This window comes from Poecile atricapillus, chromosome W (assembly GCF_030490865.1).
Source record: "Poecile atricapillus isolate bPoeAtr1 chromosome W, bPoeAtr1.hap1, whole genome shotgun sequence".
In the NCBI taxonomy this organism is placed as follows: Eukaryota; Metazoa; Chordata; class Aves; order Passeriformes; family Paridae; genus Poecile; species Poecile atricapillus.
Genome location: NC_081288.1, coordinates 15,241,362 through 15,266,694, shown reverse-complemented (window position 1 = coordinate 15,266,694; position 25,333 = coordinate 15,241,362). Strand labels below are relative to the sequence as shown.

The window sequence follows — 25,333 nt, the reverse complement described above, 5'->3', positions numbered from 1 at the left end:
AGTGCTGACTAGGGGTCAAAACCAACCCATTTCTGGTTTAAAGGTATTCCCCCACACTAAGATGTTTTGTATGAGGATCTTCTCTGTCCGTAAATTATACTGGGACAGGACACGGCTTTGTCTGATTCAGTAACTTGTCTCTAATGCTGCACAAAACCAGGATCACAAGGGAACTGGGCACAATGTAAAAATTATGCCCAGAAAACACAAGTTTAAGGAAAGCTTTCAATATGGCAACTCTATGAACTTCTACAGTCAGTTCAGAGAGCAGAAAAATTAAGACTTTTATGCCATATTGAGCAGGGGATAAGAGAAGGATGGAGCCAAGCTCTTAGCTGTGTCTTGTGACAAGAGGTGATGGGGACAAATGAGAGTGAGGTAGATTAGCCTGTAGTTTCATAGGTCCTTCTTCTTGACCTTCTTGAAAATGGAGGTGACATTTATTTTCCTCTAGCTTTTGGGTACTTCTCCCAGTTGCTGCTATCAATCAAAGATTATCAAGAGCTGCCTTGCAATGACATCTGCCAGCTCCCTCAGCCCTCATAGCTGCAACCCATCAGGGCCTGTGGACTTATGGATGTCCAGTTTGCTTCAGTATTCCCTGACCCAACCCCCTTCCACCAAGGTGACTAAAAGATAATTTTTTATACTTGTTTTTAATTGGAAATGATACATCTGTTTATTTGCCACCAGATGGTGTCTATCTCACAGTACTAACACTGTGCAAGCGCTAACAAGGAAGTACTTACTAAAATAAATACATGAAATTAATTCAGGCTCTGCAGTAAGGGTTAGTGATATTAACTTTAAAAGCAAGAAAGCTCTCATGAAATATTAGTTATTATAAATGAAAAATATTTAGGAAAAGATGCCAGTATTTGAGGTTCAAACTCTTGTTAAATTAGATGAATAAAATCATGCAGATTATCTTGTGGAAACTGGAGATTAGGGAAGTGATGAGATGTCAGTGACCTCACATTTGTTCAAGTACAAAACAGCAGAAAAGCAAATTGTAATAGGTATTAAAAAATAGGAAGAAAAAGACCAAGTAACCTCCTTTCCTAAAAGAAAGTCCAAAAGAAAGGCTGATTCATATTAAATACGTTACTCCTTGCTTGTATTTGTTTATAGAAAAATATTTTTTATAGAGAAAATATTATTTGTATAACTGAATGAATTGCTTCTTACACAGAGTGTCACTAGGTGCCCTGAGTTGTTTATAAAATTAAACTTCCTTCCTCACATGTAAGCTCTGAGTGACTTCTATTAGCTTTGAATCAGCCTCATGTAGTCATGGATTTTTAATTTTCCAGGTTGGGAAAGTTACTGACATTTTTTTAAAATGCTAAATAAAGAGAGAATAACTTAAATAACGGTGAGGAGAGGAAGAGTGTCTATGTGTTGTTTTAAGCGTGAATTCTTGGATGTGACAGGCAAAACACTATGTTGCTTCTGCTGAAAATGCCTTCCCTGAGCAAGGTGTGCTGTGGCTTCTGCAGGCTCAGGGACATTTAGAACTTTTTTACACTAAACACATGACAGGAAGCATCAACAGAATAATGTAAACAGGCACTTAATCCTTTCAAACCTGTTCTGAAGTTTTGCATTGTCCCAGAACAGAAAGGAGAATGCAATTACAGTGCTTCTGACTACCCAGCATTGTGTTTGCTTATCCATTTGGCAGTTGTCAGCCTTAATTTCTGTCTCAGTCACATTACATGTCTACTTATTATGCTTCTATTGTTCTTTCTCTTACAGTCAGTAAACAAAGGCTTTTTTTCCGTTTATAATCCATCACCACAAGCCATGCGCTTTCAGCTGTATTCTGACAATTTCTTGGAATGGAAGCATAAGGTTTGGGAATCTATGAAGCTCTGAGAGTGGGTTGTCCTAGTTTTATTTCTTTGCAGGATAAGGTTTAGCCTTTTGCTATTTTAAATTGCATTTAATACACAAATCCTGACTATTATTATTATTATTTAGTAGTAGTATCTATTATTATTAATAATTGATATATTGATATAACTATTATATTTCCCTTGGGTTTTTTAATTCACTAGAACTTGAGAACTTAAATATCTTCTTCCTCCACACACATCAACTTCTCCCTGTTTCTCTGCTGAAGAGTCGTTTTTCCTAAGAGCCAAAAAATCTAGGTAAAAACATAATTCTACCTCTAAATAAAATTCGCAATTTCTGTTCTTCATGGAGTTTGCAATATTTTGACAGTGGATATTTTTTTCTCCTATAAGGAATCACAATTAAAATTCCACAGTGCCTTGAAAGATAAATATATCTGTAATTTAGGTAAGTTTGACTCCAAACTCAAGTACCATTGGAGCACACAGCAAATATTTGTTAGGTAATGTTTTCAAACAGGAATTTAAATGAAAAGTGCTTGATGAAATGGCTTTGGTGGCACATTTCTTCATTCTGTTTTCAGGGGAAAAGGGTCAAGTTCTAAACTCTAGTCAAAAACACGCTTTTAATCACTCTCTACTGGACATTCTTGATTTTTATGCCCAGTAGGGCATAAAAATCAATACCCTACCCAGTAGGGTATAAAAATTTTATAGGGAAAAAAAATTGCTTTTACTTTGGAAAAAGTCTCCTTTCATTGTTTTCTGTATGCAGAACTAGCTGGCCTTTCTAAAGGATATTTTCTTTTGTACCTCAAAATCAGATGCATTACAGTTTGTCTGAGGTTCTGTAGTTGTTATTTTTTCCCCCTCTTAAAATTTTAATAAAAAAATGTTTTTCAGTCACTTGGCATGATGTTCCAAGGAGGATTGTCTTCTGCCAGGATCTTTTCTTAGCTTCCATATTGCTCCATTTGGTACACTCTCTGTGTATCCGGATTTAGCACTGATATGTTCCTTCCTGAGACTGCCTGGATGGAATATGTGCTGTCAGGCACAACCATGGTGGAAATCTCCAAGATCTCTGGATGCACAGCAGCCTCAGTGCTGCTGCTGAGCAGTAATTCTACCCAGGTGTCACAGATGGTTGTAATAAATGCTTGAATCTGGCCCTGAGAAAATTTTCAAGTGAAGAGAGGATGGCAAATCCAGAAAAGTTTGGATATAGGCAGCTCTACCTGGAGGGAAGTCTTGGGGTGTTCCACAGTGTTCCTGATCATCTTGTAGTGACTGTGGCTTTCCCTATACTCCAGCAGTTTTTCTGAAAGAAGTCTGCAGTTTTGAGAGGGAAACTTCCAATGGTGGGAACTATTATCTCAGAACCAAAAGAAATATCTGTGTTCTGAACTTACCATGTGCTAGAAATTGCGTCTCACTTTCTAAGAATAGTCACAGTTCTACCTGCAGCATAATGATAGATTTTCTTATGGTTGCAAAAGCCCTGGAAGAATAAGTTGTGTTCCTGGGGACTATTGCTGGGGGTCAGAGAGGGAATGTACACCTGGATAGGGAAAGAAAATTTTAAAGTATCCTTGGCATTAAAAGTGTTCTGACATGAAGCTAAACTGCTTGTCCTTCTCCCCAGCAGCAGAAACACCAGAATTTCTCCTCCAAACTGTGCAAATAAGATTATTTTGAAGGCATTACTAATATGTGTGACTTGGTTGACCATTAGCACAGGGGAAACCTACCCAAGAGGCAGCTGTAAATCAGTTTCATTTTGCATAGAAACTGCTGCGTCTAAACGACTCCTCCACCAAAGGGGTGGTGGAATGAAATGGAAACATGAAGTGGCAGCTGGCTTTGAGTGGCGTATGGAAATTAAAAAACTGAAGAGTTCTGTGCAGATTCCTCAGTTAGGTGACTCAGTGTCCATGGCGCTTTTTCCTCGCTTTTTTAGCTTTGTTCCTGAACATCTCCAGCGTTCTTTCCAGCGTGTGTCACGCACCACACGCTTTATTCACATTCCAGGTACCCACACTTGTTTTCACAGAGTCAAAACTGAAGGGTTTTTTTCCTTCTCTCTTTCTCCCCCCTTCCCCAAACCTTAGTCTATTTATAAATTGCACAACTTGGCACGGGAGCACTGTGACCAACGTGCAAGCAGAGGGTTTAATAATCAGTTATTCTTTTTGATGTTGGTTTTGCAATCAGACAGACCAAAGTGCACTGCAGATGTGTGGTTTAAGTGTTATGCGGGCGAAGCAGAGGGAACCAAGTCAACACTTCTGCTATGGCCTTCTCAACATTTTAATTCTGGGAGGGAATGCACTTTCTACAGGTGGTTGTTGTTGCTGTTGGGAGCTTTTTAATGCTGTGTCTGATAATCTGCTGGAAAAGCAGCTCTTGTTCATCTTGTTCAGGGGTTATGGGTAATTCGACCAAATCTTTCTTTAAAGGCATGATTCTTGTTTGTGAGAACTCAGTACTTTGTAGGTGGACGTTTAAGCAGCCTTTATAAAGTCTTATAAAATAAAAGGCACAAAATTTCACCTTAAGATTTATCAACACATGGAACAAAAGCCTTGGGTACTGCTCCTGATGGAAGCAGTACACATTCTTTATCAAAGCCATTTGCCCTTTAGTTTGGGAATAACCCCTGCCTCCATGGAATACATGTATATAAAGGGGAATTTCCCTAATGCGGAAATAAAGCTCACACAGTGCCAGGGGCACACATTTTTTTGAGACATTCTGCAGTATCCATGTGCACACTTTGGAAAGGATTGGTCTTTAGCTTTGCCTGGATGTATGTGAGGTAGATGTGAATTAGCTACTGAGGTAGGGCAAGACTCTGGTCTCAAGTCTTCTCTTTTGCCATGCCAGCATAAATCATGGATAATTCCTGTAGGATAACAAAGTCAGACTCATTTTATCCCAGTGTAGATGAGAGAACATGCCAAGTTCTTAGTGTAAATATATAAAACTTGTAAAAAATCTTCATCTTGACTTACATCTTCCTCTGCCCTTGAAGCACACATTTTTTCCCTCCTCTGTTCATTCACTACTGAATCCAGCAGCTGCAGTAGATGTTGGTACAGGGGATCACAGGTGTTTGCAGAGCCTTGACTCCTATTCAGAGGAACCAGAGAAGAATTCTTGGGATATGTCAAAGAAAGGACATGTCTATGTCCTGTGTTCTTCTGACTTGATAAACTCATATCTAAATTGTTCATTATGTTTCCAAGCTCTGTCATTGCTTCTTCTTAGATTATTTCACTTTCTGGCACGTTGGTGGACTGAGCTTGGGCACAGAATCCAAATTGTTTTCCTTTTGCAAAACAGGTAAGCCACAAAACACAGTGCAGTTTTCTTCTTGGCAACTGCTTTTTTTCCGTACTGCCAGGACATTGTTGATCTCTTCTCACTTTCTTTTGGCGTGGATACAAATAGCAACCCTTCGCTTTATAGGTTACAGATCACCTTTATCACTGGAAGACTTAAAAATTTGAGGGCAAGCCTCTTGAGCCATAAACTTCAACTTCCCTGACCAGCTACTCTTTAGTACTGCTGGCATTTGAACTCTTTCTCTGCTAATTTGTGGCCCTTTGTCAAAAGAACAGAGTTTTGAACAGCTGAGATTGTGGACAATTTTTTGTGCCTGCTCTGACCTATTTGAAACACTTTACTAGCTGTGCCCATTGCCCATCTCTACAAATAGTAGGAAGCAATAAGAAGACATAATCAGAATAATCTTCGTCTGATCCTCCTTTTCCTGGTCTAGCATCAAATTTATGGTTGTCATTCTCCAGTCAGAAGGAAACTCGACAGCAAAGGGAGTTTCCCTCTATCCTGTGCTCTTCCAACATCATTGCTGCTGTTTGTTGACTCACATAGGAGGCTTGAAGATAAGCTACAGGCCTTCTGGTTAGTTCTATATTTCAATCAAGTATTTCTTCTCTCACTTCATACTTAAAAAAGTGCATTAAATCATGTATTAAACTATATTAACAACCTAGTATATTAATAAACAGGTATATTAAAAATATGTATTTATTTACAAATGTAAAAATAAAGGAAAACCGCTTCTTATAATTGCCTCCAAAATTGGAGGCATGTGCCAGGTCACAGGGCAGTCCCACAGTATAAAGCTTGTATTTGCAACACAAGTATTTATATTTATCATTTCATAAAATACGCTGTATCATATAATGCCATATTTCCTTGTATTCCCTGCAAATCCATTGTCCCAAGGTGCTTCAAATCTTAAGTTATTACCATTCAAGCCACAATGTGATTTCACTTGTGCTGTTTGATACTTCACACAGTTTGTGGCATAGAGTACCTTGCAGCGTCAGGTGTAGGGGCTGTACTCTTTTCCTAGAAGGTTCCTGAAGTTTCCCAGCTTCTGTATGGCATCCCCTCCTATTGAAGATAAGGTTGTCTGTGTATCACCTCAAAATGCTTTTGTTTTGCTTTGCCCTTTAGGATTGCATGTATCCTTTCTAAAGCACAAGCAAGTTTGGTTAGACATGAGAAAACAGAGGCACTCATGGAAGGCAAAACTGAAATAGGCAGGATTGCACTGCCAGTTTTCCATGGGAGAGCCTGGAAGTGCAGAGTTAGGTGCAGCTGAGATGGCACGAGAACAACAGCAGGACCTGTGGTAATAAAAATCCCTCACTGTTGCTTTCCTTATTCATTTCATCTGAGCTGGAAGTAACTGTAGAGGCTGGTCTTGTTGTCTCTTGGCTTTCTGCCTTGGTTGCACTCCTATCCTGCCTCTCCTGTGGCACGAGCAGTCTGGACCTTAGACCCAGCCAAAAATCTCATTTAAGCATTTTAAGTAGGAATGATTTAAATCTGGGGTGCTAAGCCTGGATAAAATTTTTCTAAGGTAGTGGGATTAGAATAAATCTCAAACTGGGTTTGTGCTCAACCTTTATGAGGAGGAAATCTTATCTTTCTTTTATTAGACATGATAGTATGAATTTATTTTAATTTTTGCTGCTATCAAAGTGTAAATGTCTCACTGACTCACACTCCTGTCATGCCTCTCTCATGCCAGAGAGCTCCTGAGTGCTCTCTGTGTAGACGATTTCTGTCCAACACTGCTCCATCTTCTTCTCTGGTTTGTGAAACATTTTTAACCTTGTTGGTTTTTAATCTAAATTTTGGTGAATTCTTGAGTTCTGTGAAGCTCTTTGGGTTTTGCAATATTTGTAATCACTCCTAACTCTATTTTGGAATGATCGGTGAGGTTCATCCAAGCTTAGTTTACTTGTAGTGTGATTCATGAAGATGCTGGGCTGAGTTCTACCACTTATTTATCGACATTTGCAGTGGGCTGCTCCTCAGAGCAGACACTGTTTTTTCTAACCAGCTGTCCAGGGGCTGTTAACCTGACAAAAATATTATTTCTGAAAAGCCAGTGCTAAGTGTGCAAGTAAACTTTCCTCCTTTAGCAGCAGCTCCAGATTAGTCATCATTTAAGATGTCAGTATGGTCCTATGGATGTCATTTCTATGGCTGTCACTAACTGAACCCAGGAGTACTAGAGAGGCAAAAATTAACGTGCTCTTCTGAGAAGCCAAGTATTTTACAATGTTTCCTCCTATTTCACTGACTTCTTTTAAGAGATGTAAATACCACAGTGTTCTCTGGATAGATATTATGATTGCAATGATACCTGCTTAATTTCAGCTCAGGAGAATGATCCAGGACTGTCTTTAACTTCTCAGAACAGAGAAGCCCAAACTGACAAATGCTTAAATCATACCCTTCATTTGTTCCTATTGTCTTCAAGTTCCTCAGGGTTTTCATTCATGTCTTTCACAACTTGTATTTTAATTTTCTGGGACTGTTTAGCAGCTGTAAAAAACATTTGAAAATTATACCCTTGACACATGCTTTTTCTTCTTTTTTTTTCTCTTTTTCAGGAAGTATTTTGGAGAAAAGATAGGACTTTATTTTGCATGGCTGGGTTTATACACAGAATTCCTCATTCCATCTTCAGTAGTTGGGATTATTGTATTTCTATATGGATGTGTAACCATTGAAAGTGACATTCCTAGGTAAGCTTATCTGTGATTCATGATTTGTTACTTCAAAATTATAAGACTGTGTTTTTCTTTTTAATCCATAGTAAGAATAACTGGTTTTAGCTTGTCTGAAGAGCAGTGATGTATCATTACCAACCCTGAGAGCATTACAAACACAAAGGCATTGAACAGGTATTTGAAGGGCACACATTTATTTGACTCAATAATCAGGTCAGTGTCTCATCTCCTGAAGCAGAAATGTGTGGTGAGTCCACTGTATGGAGTTTGTTTTCTAAGATATTAATTTGATTTTTATGAGTGCACATAGTTCACTGCTCAATCAGAAAGTCATGATGTAAAACTCACTGAAATTAATGCAAACTCTTGACTCTTGTGACACTTTAGTCTCATTAAAATCAGACCATTTGTACAAGTAATATGAGCAATAGCTACAAGATTTAGTAAATGCCAGCAGATCAAGTGATATGATTTTACCCCTTTGCCCTACTCTGCTGAGAACCCCTTGCAGGGCTGCCTCCAGCCCTGGGCCCAGCACAGGAAGGACAGGGAGCTGCTGCAGCCAGGCCAGAGCAGGGACACCAAGGCAATCAGAGGGATGGAGCAGCTCTGCTGGGAGGAAAGGCTGAGGGAACAATTGGGATTGTGCAGCCTGGGGAAGAGAAGGCTTTGGGGTGACCTCACTGTGGCCTTGCAGTGCCTGAAGGGAACCCAGAAGAATGATGGAGAGAAACACTTGACAGGGACCTGGAGTGACAGGACAAGGGACAATGGCTTCACACTGACAGAGAGCAGGGTTTATATTGGATATTGGGAAGAAATTGTTCCCTGTGAGGGTGGTGAGGCCCTGGCACAGGTTGCCCAGAGCAGCTGTGGCTGCCCCATCTCTGGAAGTGTTCCAGGCCAGGCTGGATGGGGCTCTGAGAAACCTGGGCTAGTGGAAGGTGTCCCTGCCCTTGGCAGGGTGTTGGAACTGGATGATCTTTAAGGTCCCTTCCAATTCCACCCATTCTATGATTCTATATTTGGTCTTCACAGTATTCCCCTTCTAGACACAAAACAATGTTGAGATTTTGTATCCTGAGGGGAATATACTACACAAAAACTACCAAAGTGACACCATGATGTTGATGTCTGCTTCACAGTGAAAAAAATAAAAAAAAAATCTGTTGCAGCCTGCAACCTCAGGATCTTGTCCAGGGAAGCAGCAGGGTTCTGGGGACCAGCATAAAACACCAACGAGACGGGCTCCCGTTCATGAAACCATTTATTCAGCACGGGAACAAACTCAGGTCCAGAACAGAGAGCCCCGAACAGAAGCACAGCAGGGGTTTTTGAGGGACAGAACCGAGGGTTTACACCTTTGAGGGTGGAGTTCAGGGTCAGGGACCATTAGAAACACACCAAGGGAGAACCCCCCCAGGGACTCAAACCCAATCAGAACTCCTGGGCCGCCCTTCACAAGGGGTTTGGGGTGGGACAATGTAACTCTTTGTCTCCCTGAGGCCGCTGCAACATCTGCTCCTTTTTTTTTTTTTTTTTTTTTTTTTCAAATTTTAATTAGGAGCTTAAAACGTTTCCAAACATACACCTTAAAATCTCACCTCTTCCACAGAGCACCCACTTTGCTTTGTGGGACACCAATAGCTCAATAACAAAACACATTAAGCAAACAGAAAAAACAAAATTGAAAACAAACACTTAAATCTCGGACCACGCCGGGCAAATTAAACGGTGATGGTACTTAATACAAACATAATATTTTTTTTGTTCAGTCTCTTCCAGTTTAGGATTCTCTGTTAGGAAGGGTGCAGCTCTTAGATCTCCTCTTACGAGGGGCAGAATTCTTCGATCTCCAGCTTCGGCTCCGGCTCCCATGTGGGCGTCGCCTCTTTAGGTGATCTCGGTGTAACACTGGCTTTGGGAGCTCGGTTACAGTTTCGATTTCCCCGGAGGAGGTGTTGCCCACGATGGAGAAGGCACAGCCCCCAGGGGTGGAGCACCGAACAAAGGGACGGGGCCAAGCAGGAGTTACTGGGAGGTTCGGGAAGGGAAGGTTTGGGACCGGAAAAGAAGGAGCAAGGCGGGAAACAAGGGATCCCAGACCGCGTGGCCGGCGCCATCTTGGGATGGGGGGGGAGGCCAGGACGGACTTTCCCGGACAGGGAACGGGGAATATGGAGAGACAGGGGGTGAAGGAGGACACAGAACGGCGGGCAGACGGCAGCAACCCCGAGCCATCTTAGCTTTTTTCACCCTTTGTCCTGCCCTTAGGAACAGAGGAAAGGGGAAGGTACAGGGAGGTATACACCAAAAAAAAAAAAAAAAAGGAACTTCACAGAAGACAGAAACAGTCCACCGGAAGATCCATACCGTCCATAATCGTCCATAATGTTGATATAATCGTCCATAATGTTGATATCGTCCATAATACGTCTCGTTGGGTGATGTTAGGTGCTTGTCCCAGCGTCTGGTCTCCGCTCCCACACCTCCGTAATCCCTTTTCTTCCCCCATGCCCGAGGCACTCTCAACCCAGTCTCCCTGCCAGGTACTCTCGAGTCCTCCTTTCTAAGGCGGGGGTCTCGCTGGCTCTCAAGCCATCAGCTGGGGACTTACGAGGTGTCCATGGAGCTGATCCTGCTGTTCTCCTGGTGCTTCACTGGATGCCCGCATTCTCTCACCATTTGTTGCAGCCTGCAACCTCAGGATCTTGTCCAGGGAAGCAGCAGGGTTCTGGGGACCAGCATAAAACACCAACGAGACGGGCTCCCGTTCATGAAACCATTTATTCAGCACGGGAACAAACTCAGGTCCAGAACAGAGAGCCCCGAACAGAAGCACAGCAGGGGTTTTTGAGGGACAGAACCGAGGGTTTACACCTTTGAGGGTGGAGTTCAGGGTCAGGGACCATTAGAAACACACCAAGGGAGAACCCCCCCAGGGACTCAAACCCAATCAGAACTCCTGGGCCGCCCTTCACAAGGGGTTTGGGGTGGGACAATGTAACTCTTTGTCTCCCTGAGGCCGCTGCAACAAAAATCCTCTGTGTTATCTATGGCTGACTTCTGATGGAGGCAGGATACTGAAGTACTTGTATGCTGATCACACTCATGACAGTCCCTGAACTGACAGCTTTTGAAATCAGTAGGACAAGGTTACTGATAGGTAGATGATGAATAGCACCACATCAGAGGCAGGTTCTGTTTTGTTAGCTTGATCTGAATAAATCTTGGTGCTTGTTGGGGTGAAAGCTTCTGCTAACATTTTAACTCCAGTGAGATTTATGGCTGAGATGTATCTGCAGCACCCTCTGCTGCCTTTTGAAATAGTGAATTACTGTAACAGCATGAGAGCTGGAAACAGCTGCATGCTTTTCAAACTATATAATATAAACATATTAATAATAGAGCTTGCATCGTCCTTTTTTCATTTAAAATTGTAAGAAAAAACCCATTTCAGGATGGTCTGTATAGGAACAATCATAATCACATATCATTGAAACAATGTGGCAACTCAGCTCATGATCCTGGCAAGGACATTTGAGCTTTGTACTACTCAGTTCACCTAAGTGAGACTGTGCAGGTATGAAAGGCTTTCATATCCAAACCTTATGGAAAATACTGAAAGGATTCTCAGCCCTGATAAGAAGTGTTTGGCCTGTTCAAGTGATACTGATAATGTTTTTCTCAAAGATTTTTAGAAACTGAATACACACGTAGCAAATAAGACCAAGAATCAAAATAACAACCTTACAGTAAAGATTTTAAAATCTCTAAAAAAACCTCTTCTCCCATATTTTTGTGCCACCATATTAAAAATATGTGTATTTTGACAACAACACTGAATTTCCTTTGTGACCCCTTCAATCTTTCTTTTCAGTGATTTATATCTGATCTGTATCAAATCACGTAACTGACTGCAGAGATGCAAACTCCACTTTTGTGTTTGAATTTTGTTTTAAGTGTGGTTAACCTCAGACTTCAGTGATGTTGTCTTCCTTAACTCACTAATACAGTGCAGTGATCGTTCTGGTTGACTGTTGTATCATTTTCCTGTTGGTAAGGTCCCTGTAAGGATTAAAAAAAATTACTATCCATGGCAATAAACCTTGAAGAAACACACAGCTCCTGTTCTCTGCAAGTGCAGGCCACATATATTGCAGACAGCTTGTAATATTACTACTGCACATCCATAGTTTCTGAGCTGGAATACTCAGAGGAACCTGTGCCCTTGTCTGTCACAGCAAAGAGATGTGTGACCAACGCAATGCCTTCACCATGTGCCCCCTGTGTGACAAATTCTGTGATTACTGGAACCTCAGCTCTGCCTGTGCCACTGCTCGAGCAAGTCACTTGTTTGACAACCCTGCCACAGTTTTCTTCTCCATCTTTATGGCTCTCTGGGGTGAGTATTGCTTTGTAAGTTAACAATGCCATTTGGACTCTTCACAAAACAACAAAATGTTCTTTGAATTGAATGTGATCTCTATGGCTTTTGGAAGCTGGGCCAGGGAGATCTGTCTGGGTGGAGACTGGTGAAAGCAGTATCACTGTCAACAGCAGGTTTTGAAATGAATGGAGTTGTGTAGCTCAGGGAAGAAAAAATGTTCTTTCTTCCTTTACTTCCATGTTTAAAATCATAGAGTCATCATGTCTGGAAAAGACCTACAAGATCAAGACCAGCCTTTGACTGATCTCTGCCTTGTCAACCAGAGCACTGAGTGCCATGTTCAGTTGCTTATTGAACATCTCCAGGGATGGTGGCTCTACCACCTCCCTGGGCAGCCCCTTCTAATGCCAATGGGAAGAAATTCTTCCTGATGTCCAAACTTAACCTCCCCTGGCACATCTTGAGGCCATTTTCTCCATGAAGGGAATTGTGCCATTAATGGCACTTCTAAACTTTGCCATGCATTTGCAAATTTTTTTTCATTTTTCATCAACATGTCACACCCTTTTAACAACTTCTGCATTTGGGGCCAGAATGTATTTGAGAATTGGTATGGTGCAGACAACTGAAAGAGTCTAATTTAAGCACAGTCCCACTTCCTTGTGGGACAACTCAGTCACATAATTTTATCAAAACTTTATGGGATTCCAAGAGCAATGGGACTATTATCATTTTAATTGTAATATATTTTAGAATATCCCATTTAAAAAAACTTGCTTTTCTTTAATGGCAAATATCCCTGTCTCCATGAGGATATCAAAACACTTCATAAACATAAATGAATGCGTTGTAGTATCACTTTTATTGTTTCTGGCCTTACTTCTGCCCTGAAAAGTGTGTGTACTGTGCTTGCATGAATTATTGCTGGTGTTATGCTCTCCTTTACTCTAGAGTTTGTTTATTATGAAAGTTAAATGTGTTATTGCTACTGTGAAATGATTTTTTATTTCCCTATTCATTGTTCCCAAAATGAAATTATCATACTTAATATGAAACTGAGCAAATATGTTATTGTGTTATAGCCATCCCTCAGCAACCAGTGTGTTATTCTTTGCAAGCCTATTATGATTTTACAGATTGTTTTAGAAAGGACTGATTGGTGGGTTGGCATTGGGTGAGGACAGCAGAAAGTTTTTAAGGAGCTTGCAGACAGAACACATCATGGAAGCAAGAAGCATTTCTTTACCAGTTCCTGGAAGCCATAGAGCAAACATTAGAGTATATGTGAGAATTATGGGAATTATTTCTATGAGAAATAGAAAAAAGAGGATGAATATATAGGCTCTCAGAATAATTTATTTTACTACTTCAGATTAAAGGGTAGACTGGCAGATTAAGTGTCACCTCCTGCTCTGAAGCTTAAGATAAATAAAATATCATTTTCCAACAGAGAAACATTACTGTAAATTGGCATCCATGCAAATGACAATTGCCACTGAACATCCAGAAGAATTGTATTTTAGTATCAGCAATGCAATGTGAAAAAGAAAATGTTGATATATCCTTGCACTAAGACAAATTAGTAGAATCTGCTATGGAAGAGTACAGGACAAAAAGTTCCATATGCATTGCTTTTAAAAAAAGGCATGTAAGAATAAAAAAATTCTTTCAGAGTGGTATCTCTCCTCCAAAAAATGTTTCCTGCAGATTGGAAAAGTCTGTTCTTCTCTAACCCGTGATAACTGAGCTTGTCAGTTCAAGAAAATGCAGCCGGCATACACAAAGAGCAGCAAAGCGAAATAATAGAACCTTTACTAATTCTGCCCAGCTTGCCTATGAAGTATTAGATTACACCAAATTTTGCTGCCCTACTATTACAGACTATGCTGGTTAAATCTAGAGCTCAATCTGTTGAATGGCAGAGCTCACTCATGCACTTACTCCAGTTGTATATTTGAAAGAGCAAACTATGGTGATCTGGGCCGGCTTCATTTCATGAGGGCATTGGGCACACGAATTCTTTGGTCTTGCTTGTCTTCTCCCATTCTTTAGATAGCAGAAGGCTTCCTAAGGTTAATATCTCAAAAGGAATCATGCTTTTAGTAGCTGATCCTGATTCCTCGTGAAGTGTCTTTGTGATTCCAGCAGTCTTGCTGAAACAGTCCATATTTATAGTAATGTCTGGCTGACTGGGCTTGATTTCACTGGTGTCCTGGTGCTCAATTTCAGTGTCAGATGCCTTTATTTAGAAGTTTTACAGAATCACAGAATGGTTTGGGTTGGAATGAACCTTGAAGATCAGTCAGTTCCCCTGCCATGGGTCGGGACACCTTCCACTATCCCAGGTTGCTTAGAGCCACTTCCAGCACAGCCTGGAACACTTCCAGGGATGGGGCAGCCACAGCTGCTCTGGGCAACCTGTGCCAGGGCCTCACCATCCTCCTGGGGAAGAATTTCTTCCTAATATCCAATCCAAACCTGCTCTGTGTCAGTTTAATTTTTCTGCTGGTGTAAGTCAGTGCAGATGTGCTGATTTCAGATTAGCTGTTGCATCAAGCCAAGTACGTTCCTACAGAGCTAAATGTGGAGCTGAGTTTTTGTGTAACAGGAAAGAATGGAATGAGTAATAGCACCCTATAAAATAACCAAATGTTTTTGTATTTAGGATATCTAAAAACCCTTGAGTTTTCAAAACATGCTAAATAAAGCTTTTATATGTTCTCTCTCCTGTAAGGGAGGAACACAGATAGCAACTCAGTTGCTTAATGTCTGGATTTGCTTTCGGTGTGCTGCCGAAATAATGATATTTATTTCTTATATGATGGGATGATATCTATGAAGAAAACATTTGCATCTAACTGTTGGGATAGATTATAACTTGTAAGAGCCAGGTTATTTTCACAGAGTTCCCACTTTTCTCAGTGTTATCTGACAGTGTAGATGCAGTCAAGGGAAGCTGCTCTTATTCTCCACTGTTGTCTGCCTTGTGGGGCTATCTACAAGATGTTCAAGGTGATGTAAACACTGCTGTGATCTAACAGTGTTTTTACAATACCCTTTTCACGCACTGAAAGTGAGGTGAAGCATAAGAAAATGGAAACAGTGCCCACAGCTGTTTATAGGTATAACTTTTATTGGTAGAGTTTAGGTGTTTTTAATTGGCATCAACTGGTTTAGTATTGACATTGTTATCTGAAAATATGTGTCCACAACCCAAGATTTATATTTGCTATTTCTAATAAATCCGTAAGTCCATAAATTATGAGCAACTAGGAAAAGGGCTATACTGAGGAAACAGCAATTATGAGAGACAGCCAGGAGACTGTAAATACGAGACAACAGTAAAACATCTGTTCCTTCTTATTAGTAAAAAATGGAGAAGCAGGAGCTTGAACCAGGGGCCATTCCTTTAGGGCAAAATCACCATGTCTGTGAAGGACAAAAGAATTTAACTACACCATTGGTAATATGTTTAAAAATATATTTTTCTACATCATTTTGGGGATCCTATTTTTTTCAGTAGCAGGCTAAACCTGCCTCAGAATGCTTCATGATGAATTAAGAGAGATGATGTCTTCCATGGATATCTGCAGTTATGGGCTCAGTTCCATTCCCTGACAAGAACAGTCGTTCTGGACAGCTCATGTTCCATCTTTCTGTATTTTGTTTTTAAAAGACAGTAGTTATTGTTTGCATGTATTGCTTGAATTCTTTCTTTAAAATTGGGCATGAGTTTGCTTCTTAGTACTTAATTTTAAGGGGTCTAGCATAATGTGATTCAAATATCAGTTGAAGCTTATAAGTAACACAAATGTGTGCCACAAGGCTTTGGATTTATTATTTTTAAAATTGTTTAATTTCTTTTAAAGCTACCATGTTCCTTGAACAATGGAAGCGTTTGCAGATGAGATTGAGTTACTTCTGGGATCTAACTGGACTGGAAGAAGAAGAAGTAAGTCTCCTCTCCCTGGGCTAATTTACTGTGTTATTTATTCTATAGATGCATATTATATAAGTATTGATGTATAGATTTCTTATGAGTGTTCTCCAGCCCAATGGAGTTTGTAGCTGTGTTTAGATAAGGACTGTAACTGATACAGTTTTGAGTATCAATGTTTATTTAGGAAATCCTCACCTATATCTTACTGTTCATCACTCTGAAGTTAATAATGAATGTTGAAAAGCATTATAAGGTAAGTGCAGATCATGTTTTACTGAGAATGTCCATATGGCATTGTATAGTGTGCAGTAACACAATGACACTGAATAAATATTGTTGCAGCAGCCCTATCTTTAGAGTGCAGGAATGAGAGTTTATCATAGCTTGTTTATCACAGCATGAAAAGGGCCCTGGTTTATTCCTCTTCACAATTCAGCCATCTGACTCCAACTATTCACTACAGTAAGCTCTCACTGCAGGTTTCCCTTGCAGACTGCAGGTATTTCCTGCTTGACTATGACTTCAGGTATTGCCTTGCAGCCTGACTGCAGGCTTTTACCTAGAAAAAGCCTAGTTTTATCTAGTTAGAATTTTGCAGGTTCTAACAGCAGGCTTCATCTGCAGACCCAGAATCCATCTGCAGACACTGATCTCAGCAGATCCTTTACAGCGGCAGTTCCTTCTGACATTTGGCCAGTCCTTCTGAATTGTTCCTTCTTCCTCAGCATCCTTTCTCAAGCTCCTCTCCTGCACAGCAAACCCACCCCCTTTATCACACTTTATTGGATATCGCTGTGACTCATCAGGAGTGAGGTCACCTGTAATCTCTTCTCCTAACAAAATATCTTGTCATGTTACTTCATTATGTGTAACAAGAATTCTTTGTGATGATGTTGCACTGTATTAGGAATGGCGAAGTGACAAAACAGATTCTCTCACTTTGGTTGCAAAAGCGAACAAGTTTTATTCTTCCAGATCTTCTTTTAAAAACAGTTACAAGAAGGTCCCAGAAGGTAAACCTCTTATTGGTCATGAAACTAACACATCACCATCATTGGACACCTAAGAACACCACCCCTTGACCATTTCTTGCAAGTAAACAAGGTGACAACACCAGCAAAGGTTGTTTTCCTTCTCCAAGGACTGTTTGGATTCCTCCTTATGATTTCTCAGTCCAGAGTGAGAAAGTTGAGCTACTTAATTTCACACAGGCTCAGGCTAATGCCTGAAGCCTAAAAATCTCTTGTTTGACCATTGTCAGTTCCCACATGGTGATGACAGCCACAGGTCACAGTACCATCAGCAATTTTTGCTCACTGGTGAGGTTCCAGATGTCTAGAAGCTGGGCAATGTGACACCCATTCACAAAAAGGGTGGGAAAGAGGATCCTGGTAATTATAGGCCAGTCAGCCTGACCTCAGTACCTGGTAAGGTAATAGAGCAGTTTATACTGAGTGTCATCATGGACAGGAGATCAGACCCAGCCAGCATAGCTTTAGGAGAGGTAGGTTGTGTTTGACCAACCTGGTCTCCTTTTAGAGACCTCTCAGACCAGGTGACTGCCTGGTGGATGCTGGAAAGGCTGTGGATGTTGCCTAGTTGGCCTGCAGCAAGGCCTCTGACACTGTCTCCCACAGCACACTCCTGGAAAAGCTGGCAGCCCTTGGCTTGGACAGGAGCACTCTTTGCTGGGTTAAGAACTGGCTGGATGGTCAGGCCCAGGGAGTGGTGGTGAATGGTGCTGCATCCAGCTGGCAGCCAGTCACCAGTGGTGTCCCTCAGGGGTCTGTGCCAGGGCCAGTTCTGTTCAGTATTTTTATTGATGACATGGATGAGGGTTGAGTCTTTCACTAGTAAATTTTCAGATGACACTAAGCTGGGAGTGTGTGTTGATCTATTGGAAGGTAGGAGGGCTCTGCAGAGAGACTTGGAACGGTTGGATGGATGGGCAGAGTCCAGTAAGATGAAGTTCAATAGGTCCAAGTGCCAAGTCCTGCATTTTGGCCACAATAACCCCCTGCAGCGCTACAGGCTGGGGACAGTGTGGCTGGACAGTGCCCAGGCCGAAAGGGACCTGGGGTGCTGCTGACAGCCTGCTGGACATAAGCCAGCAGTGTGCCATGGTGGCCAAGAAGGCCAATGGCATCCTGGCCTGGATCAGGAGTAGTGTGGCCAGCAGGAGTAGGGAGGTCATTCTTCCCCTGTACTCAGCCCTGGTGAGGCCGCTCCATGAGTGCTGTGTCCAGTTCTGGCCTCTCAGTTCAGGAAGGATGTTGAGACGCCTGAGCGCGTCCAGAGGAGGCAACGAGGCTGGTGAGGGGCTTGGGACACGAGCCCTGTGAGGAACCGCTGAGGGAGCTGGAGTTGTTTATTCTGGAGAAAAGGAGACTCAGAGGTGACCTTATCACTCTCTACAACATCCTGAGAGGTGGGTGTAGGTCTCTTTCTCCACGCAGCAACTGAACAAGAACGAGAGGACACAGTCTGAAGCTGAGCCAAGGGAAATTTAGGTTGGATATTAGGCAAAAGTTTTTCACTGAGAGAGTGATAAAGTATGGAATGGACTACCTAGGGGGTGGTGGAGTCACCATCCCTGGATGTGTTTAAAAACAGACTAGATGTGGCACTTGATGCCATGGTTTAGTTGAGGTGTTAGGGCTGGGTTGGACTCGATGATCTTGAAGGTCTCTTTCAACCTTGTGATTCTGTGATTCAAGTTCATCACTCCCGGTACAAAATCTTCATGTTTATCTTCTTATTTGCAAAATGCTGTGAAAGAACCTATAGGTTTGTGAGGTCATGTGATGAAGAGGCCTGAAGTGGTAAAAGTCTGTGGACAGGAACTGACCATGAACAGGGATCAGCCAGAATCCTTTGTTTCCAAATGAAGGAGTGCCAGACAAATTTCAGCAAAAGCTGAAGAATTAGGAACTTAGAATCATAAAATAAGACTGGAATGGACCTTGAGGGGCCATCCTGTGTGCATTGTAGGACCAACTCTACTTAAATCATTATGAAGAGATATTTGTCTAATTTGTTCTTAAATAAATCCAGCAGTGGAGATTTCAATTCCTCCCTAGGTAATCTACTCTACTGCTTCTCTATCTGTACTGCTAACAAGCTTTTCCTAGGTTTTTAAATCTCGTTGCTGCATGCTAATTTTTTTCTCTCTTCTTTTTTTATTATTTTGTCTTTCAAAGATCTAGAGAGGGATTACTTCTGTCCTCTTTTAAACATAATTCAGTACAATATAATTTTATCACACAATATCTGTCACCCTTATTTGTTTAAGATGAACAAGTCTCTGTTCTTTCAGTCTTAGTTCCTAAACATTTTCTGAGACTTACAGAACCACAGAATGCTTTGGATTAGAAGGGACCTTAAATATCATCTTGTTCCACGCTTCTGCCAAGGGCAGGGACATTTTCCACTATCCCAGGTTTCTCAGAGCCCCATCCAGCCTGGCCTTGGACACTTCCAGAGATGGGGCAGCCACAGCTTCTCTAGAAACCTGTGTCAGGGCCTCACCACCCTCACAGGGAAGAATTTCTTCCCAGTATCCAGTCTAAACTTGCTCTCTGTCAGTGTGAAGCAATTCCTCCTTGTCCTGTCACTCCAGGCTCTTCTCAAGAGTCTCTTTCTTCGTCTTTCTTGTAGGCTGGAGGTACTGGAGGGATTTTCTATGTATCTCTTTGTTCTTGTTCCTTTCGGGGCATTTTCTCATTGATCCAGGTCTTTTTTGAAGAATAATGGACATGTCTCTTGACATGACATCTTAAGCAGAAAATCATACACTGTGTTGTCATGATTCTGTCAGTTCTTGGTACTTCAGCAAAGCCCCAAAAGCTAGATCAGGTTTTGTTCACCTTTTATTCATAAGATTCATAAAGATGAGGATAAATTTGTCTGTAGAAAGTTGCTGGCATCAGGTTTCAGTGATGTGTTGAAAATTATGTTGGAAAAGGGAGGATTGTGTCTGATCAGGTTAGGCCAGAAGGAACCAGAAGTGGGATCACTTAAGAAAGCAAGAAAGGGACAAGGAAGAAGCTCAGGAGTTTTAAGAGTTTTAAGACTAGATGGAGTTAAGTTACTGATTGTCAGTCTTTTCAGGAGGGGAAGTTACAGAACAAAAGCAGGGAAAAAAACAACCATAAATTTGAAGAGCTGAGAAGTACTTTGTGAGAGTTATATCGAAATAAATGCCTTTGGTACAATTTTTGTGGATATTGACCATAAAGCTTTCAATAAATTGCTTTCTTTAAACACACTGGGCCAAATCTCTTGCTTCAAAAGAGTCACACGAGATATTAATTTAGTCCATTTATTTGTAAATATGTTGACAACGGCAGTCTGAGAAAGCAGACTTCCTAAGGCTTCTATGCATCTTTGCAGCTGGCAGCTGTACAGACTTAGTGAATTTGTGTTTGGACACCTGAAATCCACAAAAAGAATGGCAAGCATTGGGTACCAAGTGGAAAACAGATAACTGGATTGAAAAGCAATAGAGCATCTGATAAACAAATGGGAGAGGGAAAGAAAAAAACTCAAGACCAGAACCATGAGAGCAGACAAAGTCTTAGGAACACTGTGCATAAACACACACAGAAACACAGAATCATTTAGGTTGGAAAGGACCTCCAAGATTATCAAGTTCAGCCTTTGACTAATCCTCACCTTATCACCTAGACCAGAGCACTGAGTCCCATGTCCAGTCATTCCCTGGACACCTCCTGGGATGGTGAGTCTGCACCATGAGCAGCCCATTCCAGTGTTTTTACACCGCTTCCAGTGAAGGAAGGAAATTCCTCCACCCAATGTGCCTTGCCACAGATGTGTGACTGTGTTACCCAATGAAAGAGGTTGTGTATATCATTCTGTTTCAGAGTGTGTAATAAAGAATATGGCCATCAATAAATCAGGAATAGAGGTGGGAGAATCCATACCCTCTTCTGCTTGATGAAGAAGTACAGATGGACTCTGATTAATGACATGGGCAGTAGAAACTCTTGCCTTCCCATGAATCTTCAGAAATTGTATTTCCAGGATGTTTCTGCTTTCATTTTTTTGGGTGGAAGAGATTTTTCATAATTTTGCCAATGATCCTGTGCAAACTGAAATAGAAATGCAATTACGAAAGATGAAATTTTAGAATTTGGGCAAGAACTTGGAAGTCAAATAGATAGTCTGCATTAACTGAAATGCCAAGGAATCTTCACTCATTGGTTTTGGTATTTTTCAAATAGTCAAGCTGTTACAGTGTTTCATTATAACAGGGAGGAACTTGGATGACTGTCTTCCTCAGGAACATCAACTTAAAATCCTGTGCTCTGTAAAATGTTTGCCAACTATTTTAGTTTATTTGCAAACTAATTCCCAAAGTGTGAGTCTTTCTTTTGCTATTTGATGAGTTTAAAAAAACCCTGTAAATGAAACCCTTAAGGGAAATCTTTGAGGTCACTGTGGATTACTGCTAAGTTAAGACAAATTAATCATGAAGGTAGATTGAGTAAAAGAGAATTAAACAAAATTAAAAAGCAAGCTGACTTGGTGACATTAAATATGATTACAGATACATTCCATTCTCACCTAGCTTGGTTTAACTTTGTTTTCTCTATCATGGTTTTAAAATTAATTTTGATCTGATCAATTTGATGGTTTCACCTTGTCTTCTACCTTGCAAATGATAGGAGCAGACTCCTTTTTCTGAAGTTTTAATAGTTTTAATCTACTAAACCACAAAGAATAAGATATTTTTGTTTGCTAAAATCCTCAAAGAGGAGACTCTAATAAAATAACTGTAGCCCTCTCAGGAGAAAGTGTCCAGCATTGTTAAAAGGGGAATTTGTAGCTACAGTATTTTGTTTTGTTTCAAATTTCTCCTTTCTGCATATTCAAGTTTCTTGTGCCAATGAGATCTTTAGTTTGGATTATTTTCTCCAGATGCATTATCTCACATTTTTCCCACAACAATTCTAATTTTCCTGTTGGGTCCATGTTTCCAAATATTTTTAAAATTCTTTTTATGCTTTTTTATTAACCTTTTTCATTACTTTTCTTACTCTTTCCAATGAAACTTCCCTGACCTTCATTAAATTCTTACTAATTATTTAATTATCCTTGGCTAGCCCTGCTCTTCTAAACAAATCCTTTCAATGTTATATTTAAGTCCTGTGTTTAGGAGGATGAGAATTTCATTAGGATAGTTGGGGAAGGAATGCTGAAGAATGAATGATGTCCCTCCGGTCTTTGGGGAAACTGTTTAGTACCAGTTATTGCTCCACCAAAAGATTACACACGAAGGCACACTTTAAACATGTTTAAAGTTGTAAACAGTAAGAACAAAGTCAGGTGAAAATGTCTTCGCTTTCCAAGAAGTTGGTAAAGATGTGTGATTACATTTGTAATCACAGGACTCTTGATCCAGAGATGTGCCAGAAGATCCTGGACATTTTCCTCTTTTATTCCGCTCCACCAGATATATCAAAATGCTCTCATTGACTTACATTTATTCTTTTTCCATTGTAATGACCTCCTTTGTCCTTTCTAGACCTGAATTTTCTTCAAGGCTAAAATTTTTTTATTGGTAGTCTTGATTCCTTGGGGTGTTAGGATGGGCCACTCAAAGGTTGGGTCACTCAGGGTGGCACAAGTTCTTCCCTCCCCTGGGTTCAGAGAGGTTAAATCTGTCTTTATCCAGCATTACCCTACTAGGAACAGGGACTACCTCAAGGTCTTTGTTCCTCCTCCTTTCTAGTGACTCAGGAGATCCACGTAGGTGAGCAGAGTTTACCAGGGATGTGCTCCTTGGAAAACACACAAGATATCAGGTGCTATTTACAAGGGTCTGGAGTGAAAGGACAAGGGGTAATGGCTTTGAACTGACAAAGAATAGGCTTAGCTTGGATATTGTGAAGAAATTGTTTCCTGTGAGGGTGGTGAGGCCCTAGCACAGGTTGCCCAGAGACACTGTGGCTGCCCTATCCCTGGAAGGGCAGGTTTCTGTGCTTTGTACCAAGGGACACCACAAAATTCCTTTATGCTTAAAACTTGTTAGCGAGAGAAAAAGTACATATATAGCCAAAAAGTATTTAACATATAATATTCATCCTAATACTTGCAAAAGCCAATATCACAATATGGATTTATAACAAGTTCTTGGTGTGAATGACAAACTCTTCCCTAGACTTTTCACCCCCTGCATCCAATGTCACCATCATAGGAAATTTAAGGGTTTAAGTCCTCGATTTCTAATAATTAACCCTTTTGCAGCAGAGAACAGCTGGGCTCTTTGTTCTGTTCATTCCACATTTCCATCTTGCTTTGGGACAGCAGCTGGGTCATTCAAATTTTTATTTGTGGAAAACTTCCTTTGCATCAGTGTGCACTGCTTATCTGCTCTTCTTCTGTTCAGGATGTTAGGATGGATAAGTCTGTTCAAGTGATTTGCAGTGAGTCTTTGCCTTTACTTACAGTATATGGCTTATTTTTTTGATAACTCCTTTGGTCTGTCAAATCTGGGATAATTGCTAAGGTTCTAATTTTATTTTTTTTTTAAATACATTCCATGTGTTTGTCATGCATGTTTGTAAAATTTCATTATAATTTTCTTTCTAAATCAAAGGGAAATTAAGGAGATATTGGTTCACATTATTTATTCTTATCAAACTGGGTCATTACCTACAGAGGCTTAATTGGATGGATAGTAGATATATGTGTGTATGTCTGAGGCAAATCCTGGAGACCATTCTCAGGGAAAATTTCCACTTACGTCAACATGAGCTTTGCCTGAGCAGAAATTTCATGTTTTGGCTCTTTGTTTTCAGAATGGGAATTACCATTTAATACTTGGAGCACTCATTTGGCCTCAGAGTACCTTGGCTCACTTGGCTTTCAGTAAGTGTCTGGCAGCTGTACTGGAAAACTTCTAGCATCCTAGGATTCAAATCTATCCCAACATGGACATTTGGCCTTTGTGAAGTCATCACAACTATTTCTAGCTTGTTGTCCTAAGTGTAGAACTCTTCCCATTTTCAGACAAAGAATTGATTCTGAATCCCACTCTTCTTACAGCTGAGTGGAATTGTCCCTTCACATCCATGGATGCATGGGTCAGATATCCCTAAGTCTGGACTGTAAAGAAATAGTTTGTGCAAAATACTCATACAAGGAATATCTACCAAATGCATTCCATGGACCTCTGTGGTCTATTCAGTCAAGGGTAAGGTGACTTGGCAGATTCCAGTTCCTGCTATTCCAGTCCAGGTGTAGGTGTATGAAAGGCAGTTAAAAGGACACTGGAGTGTCTTACTAGAAAAACTAAAAATAACTTGGCCAAATTTGAGCAGAATATGTATTGAGAGCAAAACTGTCAATAGCAAAAAGTAAGCCAGTATACAATGTTTTGCATTTCACCTTGTTTTCATTCAAATCAGTTTTCAAGAGTTGCTCTGACCTCTGGAGGCTGCCCTTCATGTCTCAGAATGCTTTGCTTAGCAGAAAATAAGAGAAAAAAGGAAAAAAAAACAAATTCAGGTCTGCAGTAGCATAGTATATTTAGATTTCCTCAGTTTCTTACAGCTTAATTTATCTCCTTTCCCTACTTTGATCAAGCTGTCTCCTGTCATGTAGCCATCCATGCCAGGTGTCTTCATCCTTTCTTCATTTAAGTCTAAAAAATGTTTGTCACATCCAATCTCTGAATCTTTATGTAAGGAAGCTTGGTAGCAGATAAATCAACACAAGCTAGTAAAAATTAAAAAAGCATCAGGATACAGGCATTGGCTGCAGCATCTTTAAATACTTACTGTTGTACCTCTGTCTTTTCCCCATCCTGCTTACCACCATTTTTGCTGCTAATCAGCTTTATTAATGTTACAGTTTGCCCGTGCCTCACTATGTTTTGGAAGTCCACATGTTGTCCAGAGGAAGTACACCAAGATGATCAGAGGGATGGAGAACCTCTTTTACAAGGAAAGGCTGAGAGAATTGGGATTGTTCAGCCTGGAGAAGAAAAGGCCTTGTGGTGACGTCATTGTGGCCTTGCAGTACCTGAAAGAGAGCCCACAGGAAAGACGAAGAGAGTCTC

The 25,333-nt window shown here is 40.7% G+C and overlaps 1 protein-coding gene across 1 annotated transcript in view; it reads left to right on the top strand.

The window, feature by feature from the left end:
• The window catches only part of LOC131591757 (anoctamin-2-like), a 159,477-nt gene that overhangs the window by 50,516 nt on the left and 83,628 nt on the right, over positions 1-25,333 (top strand). The window contains exons 11-13 of the mRNA XM_058862788.1: positions 7,799-7,933; positions 12,163-12,323; positions 16,178-16,260. Of these exons, the coding sequence (XP_058718771.1) occupies positions 7,799-7,933; positions 12,163-12,323; positions 16,178-16,260 (379 nt within the window). The remainder of the gene's footprint in view (positions 1-7,798; positions 7,934-12,162; positions 12,324-16,177; positions 16,261-25,333) is intronic.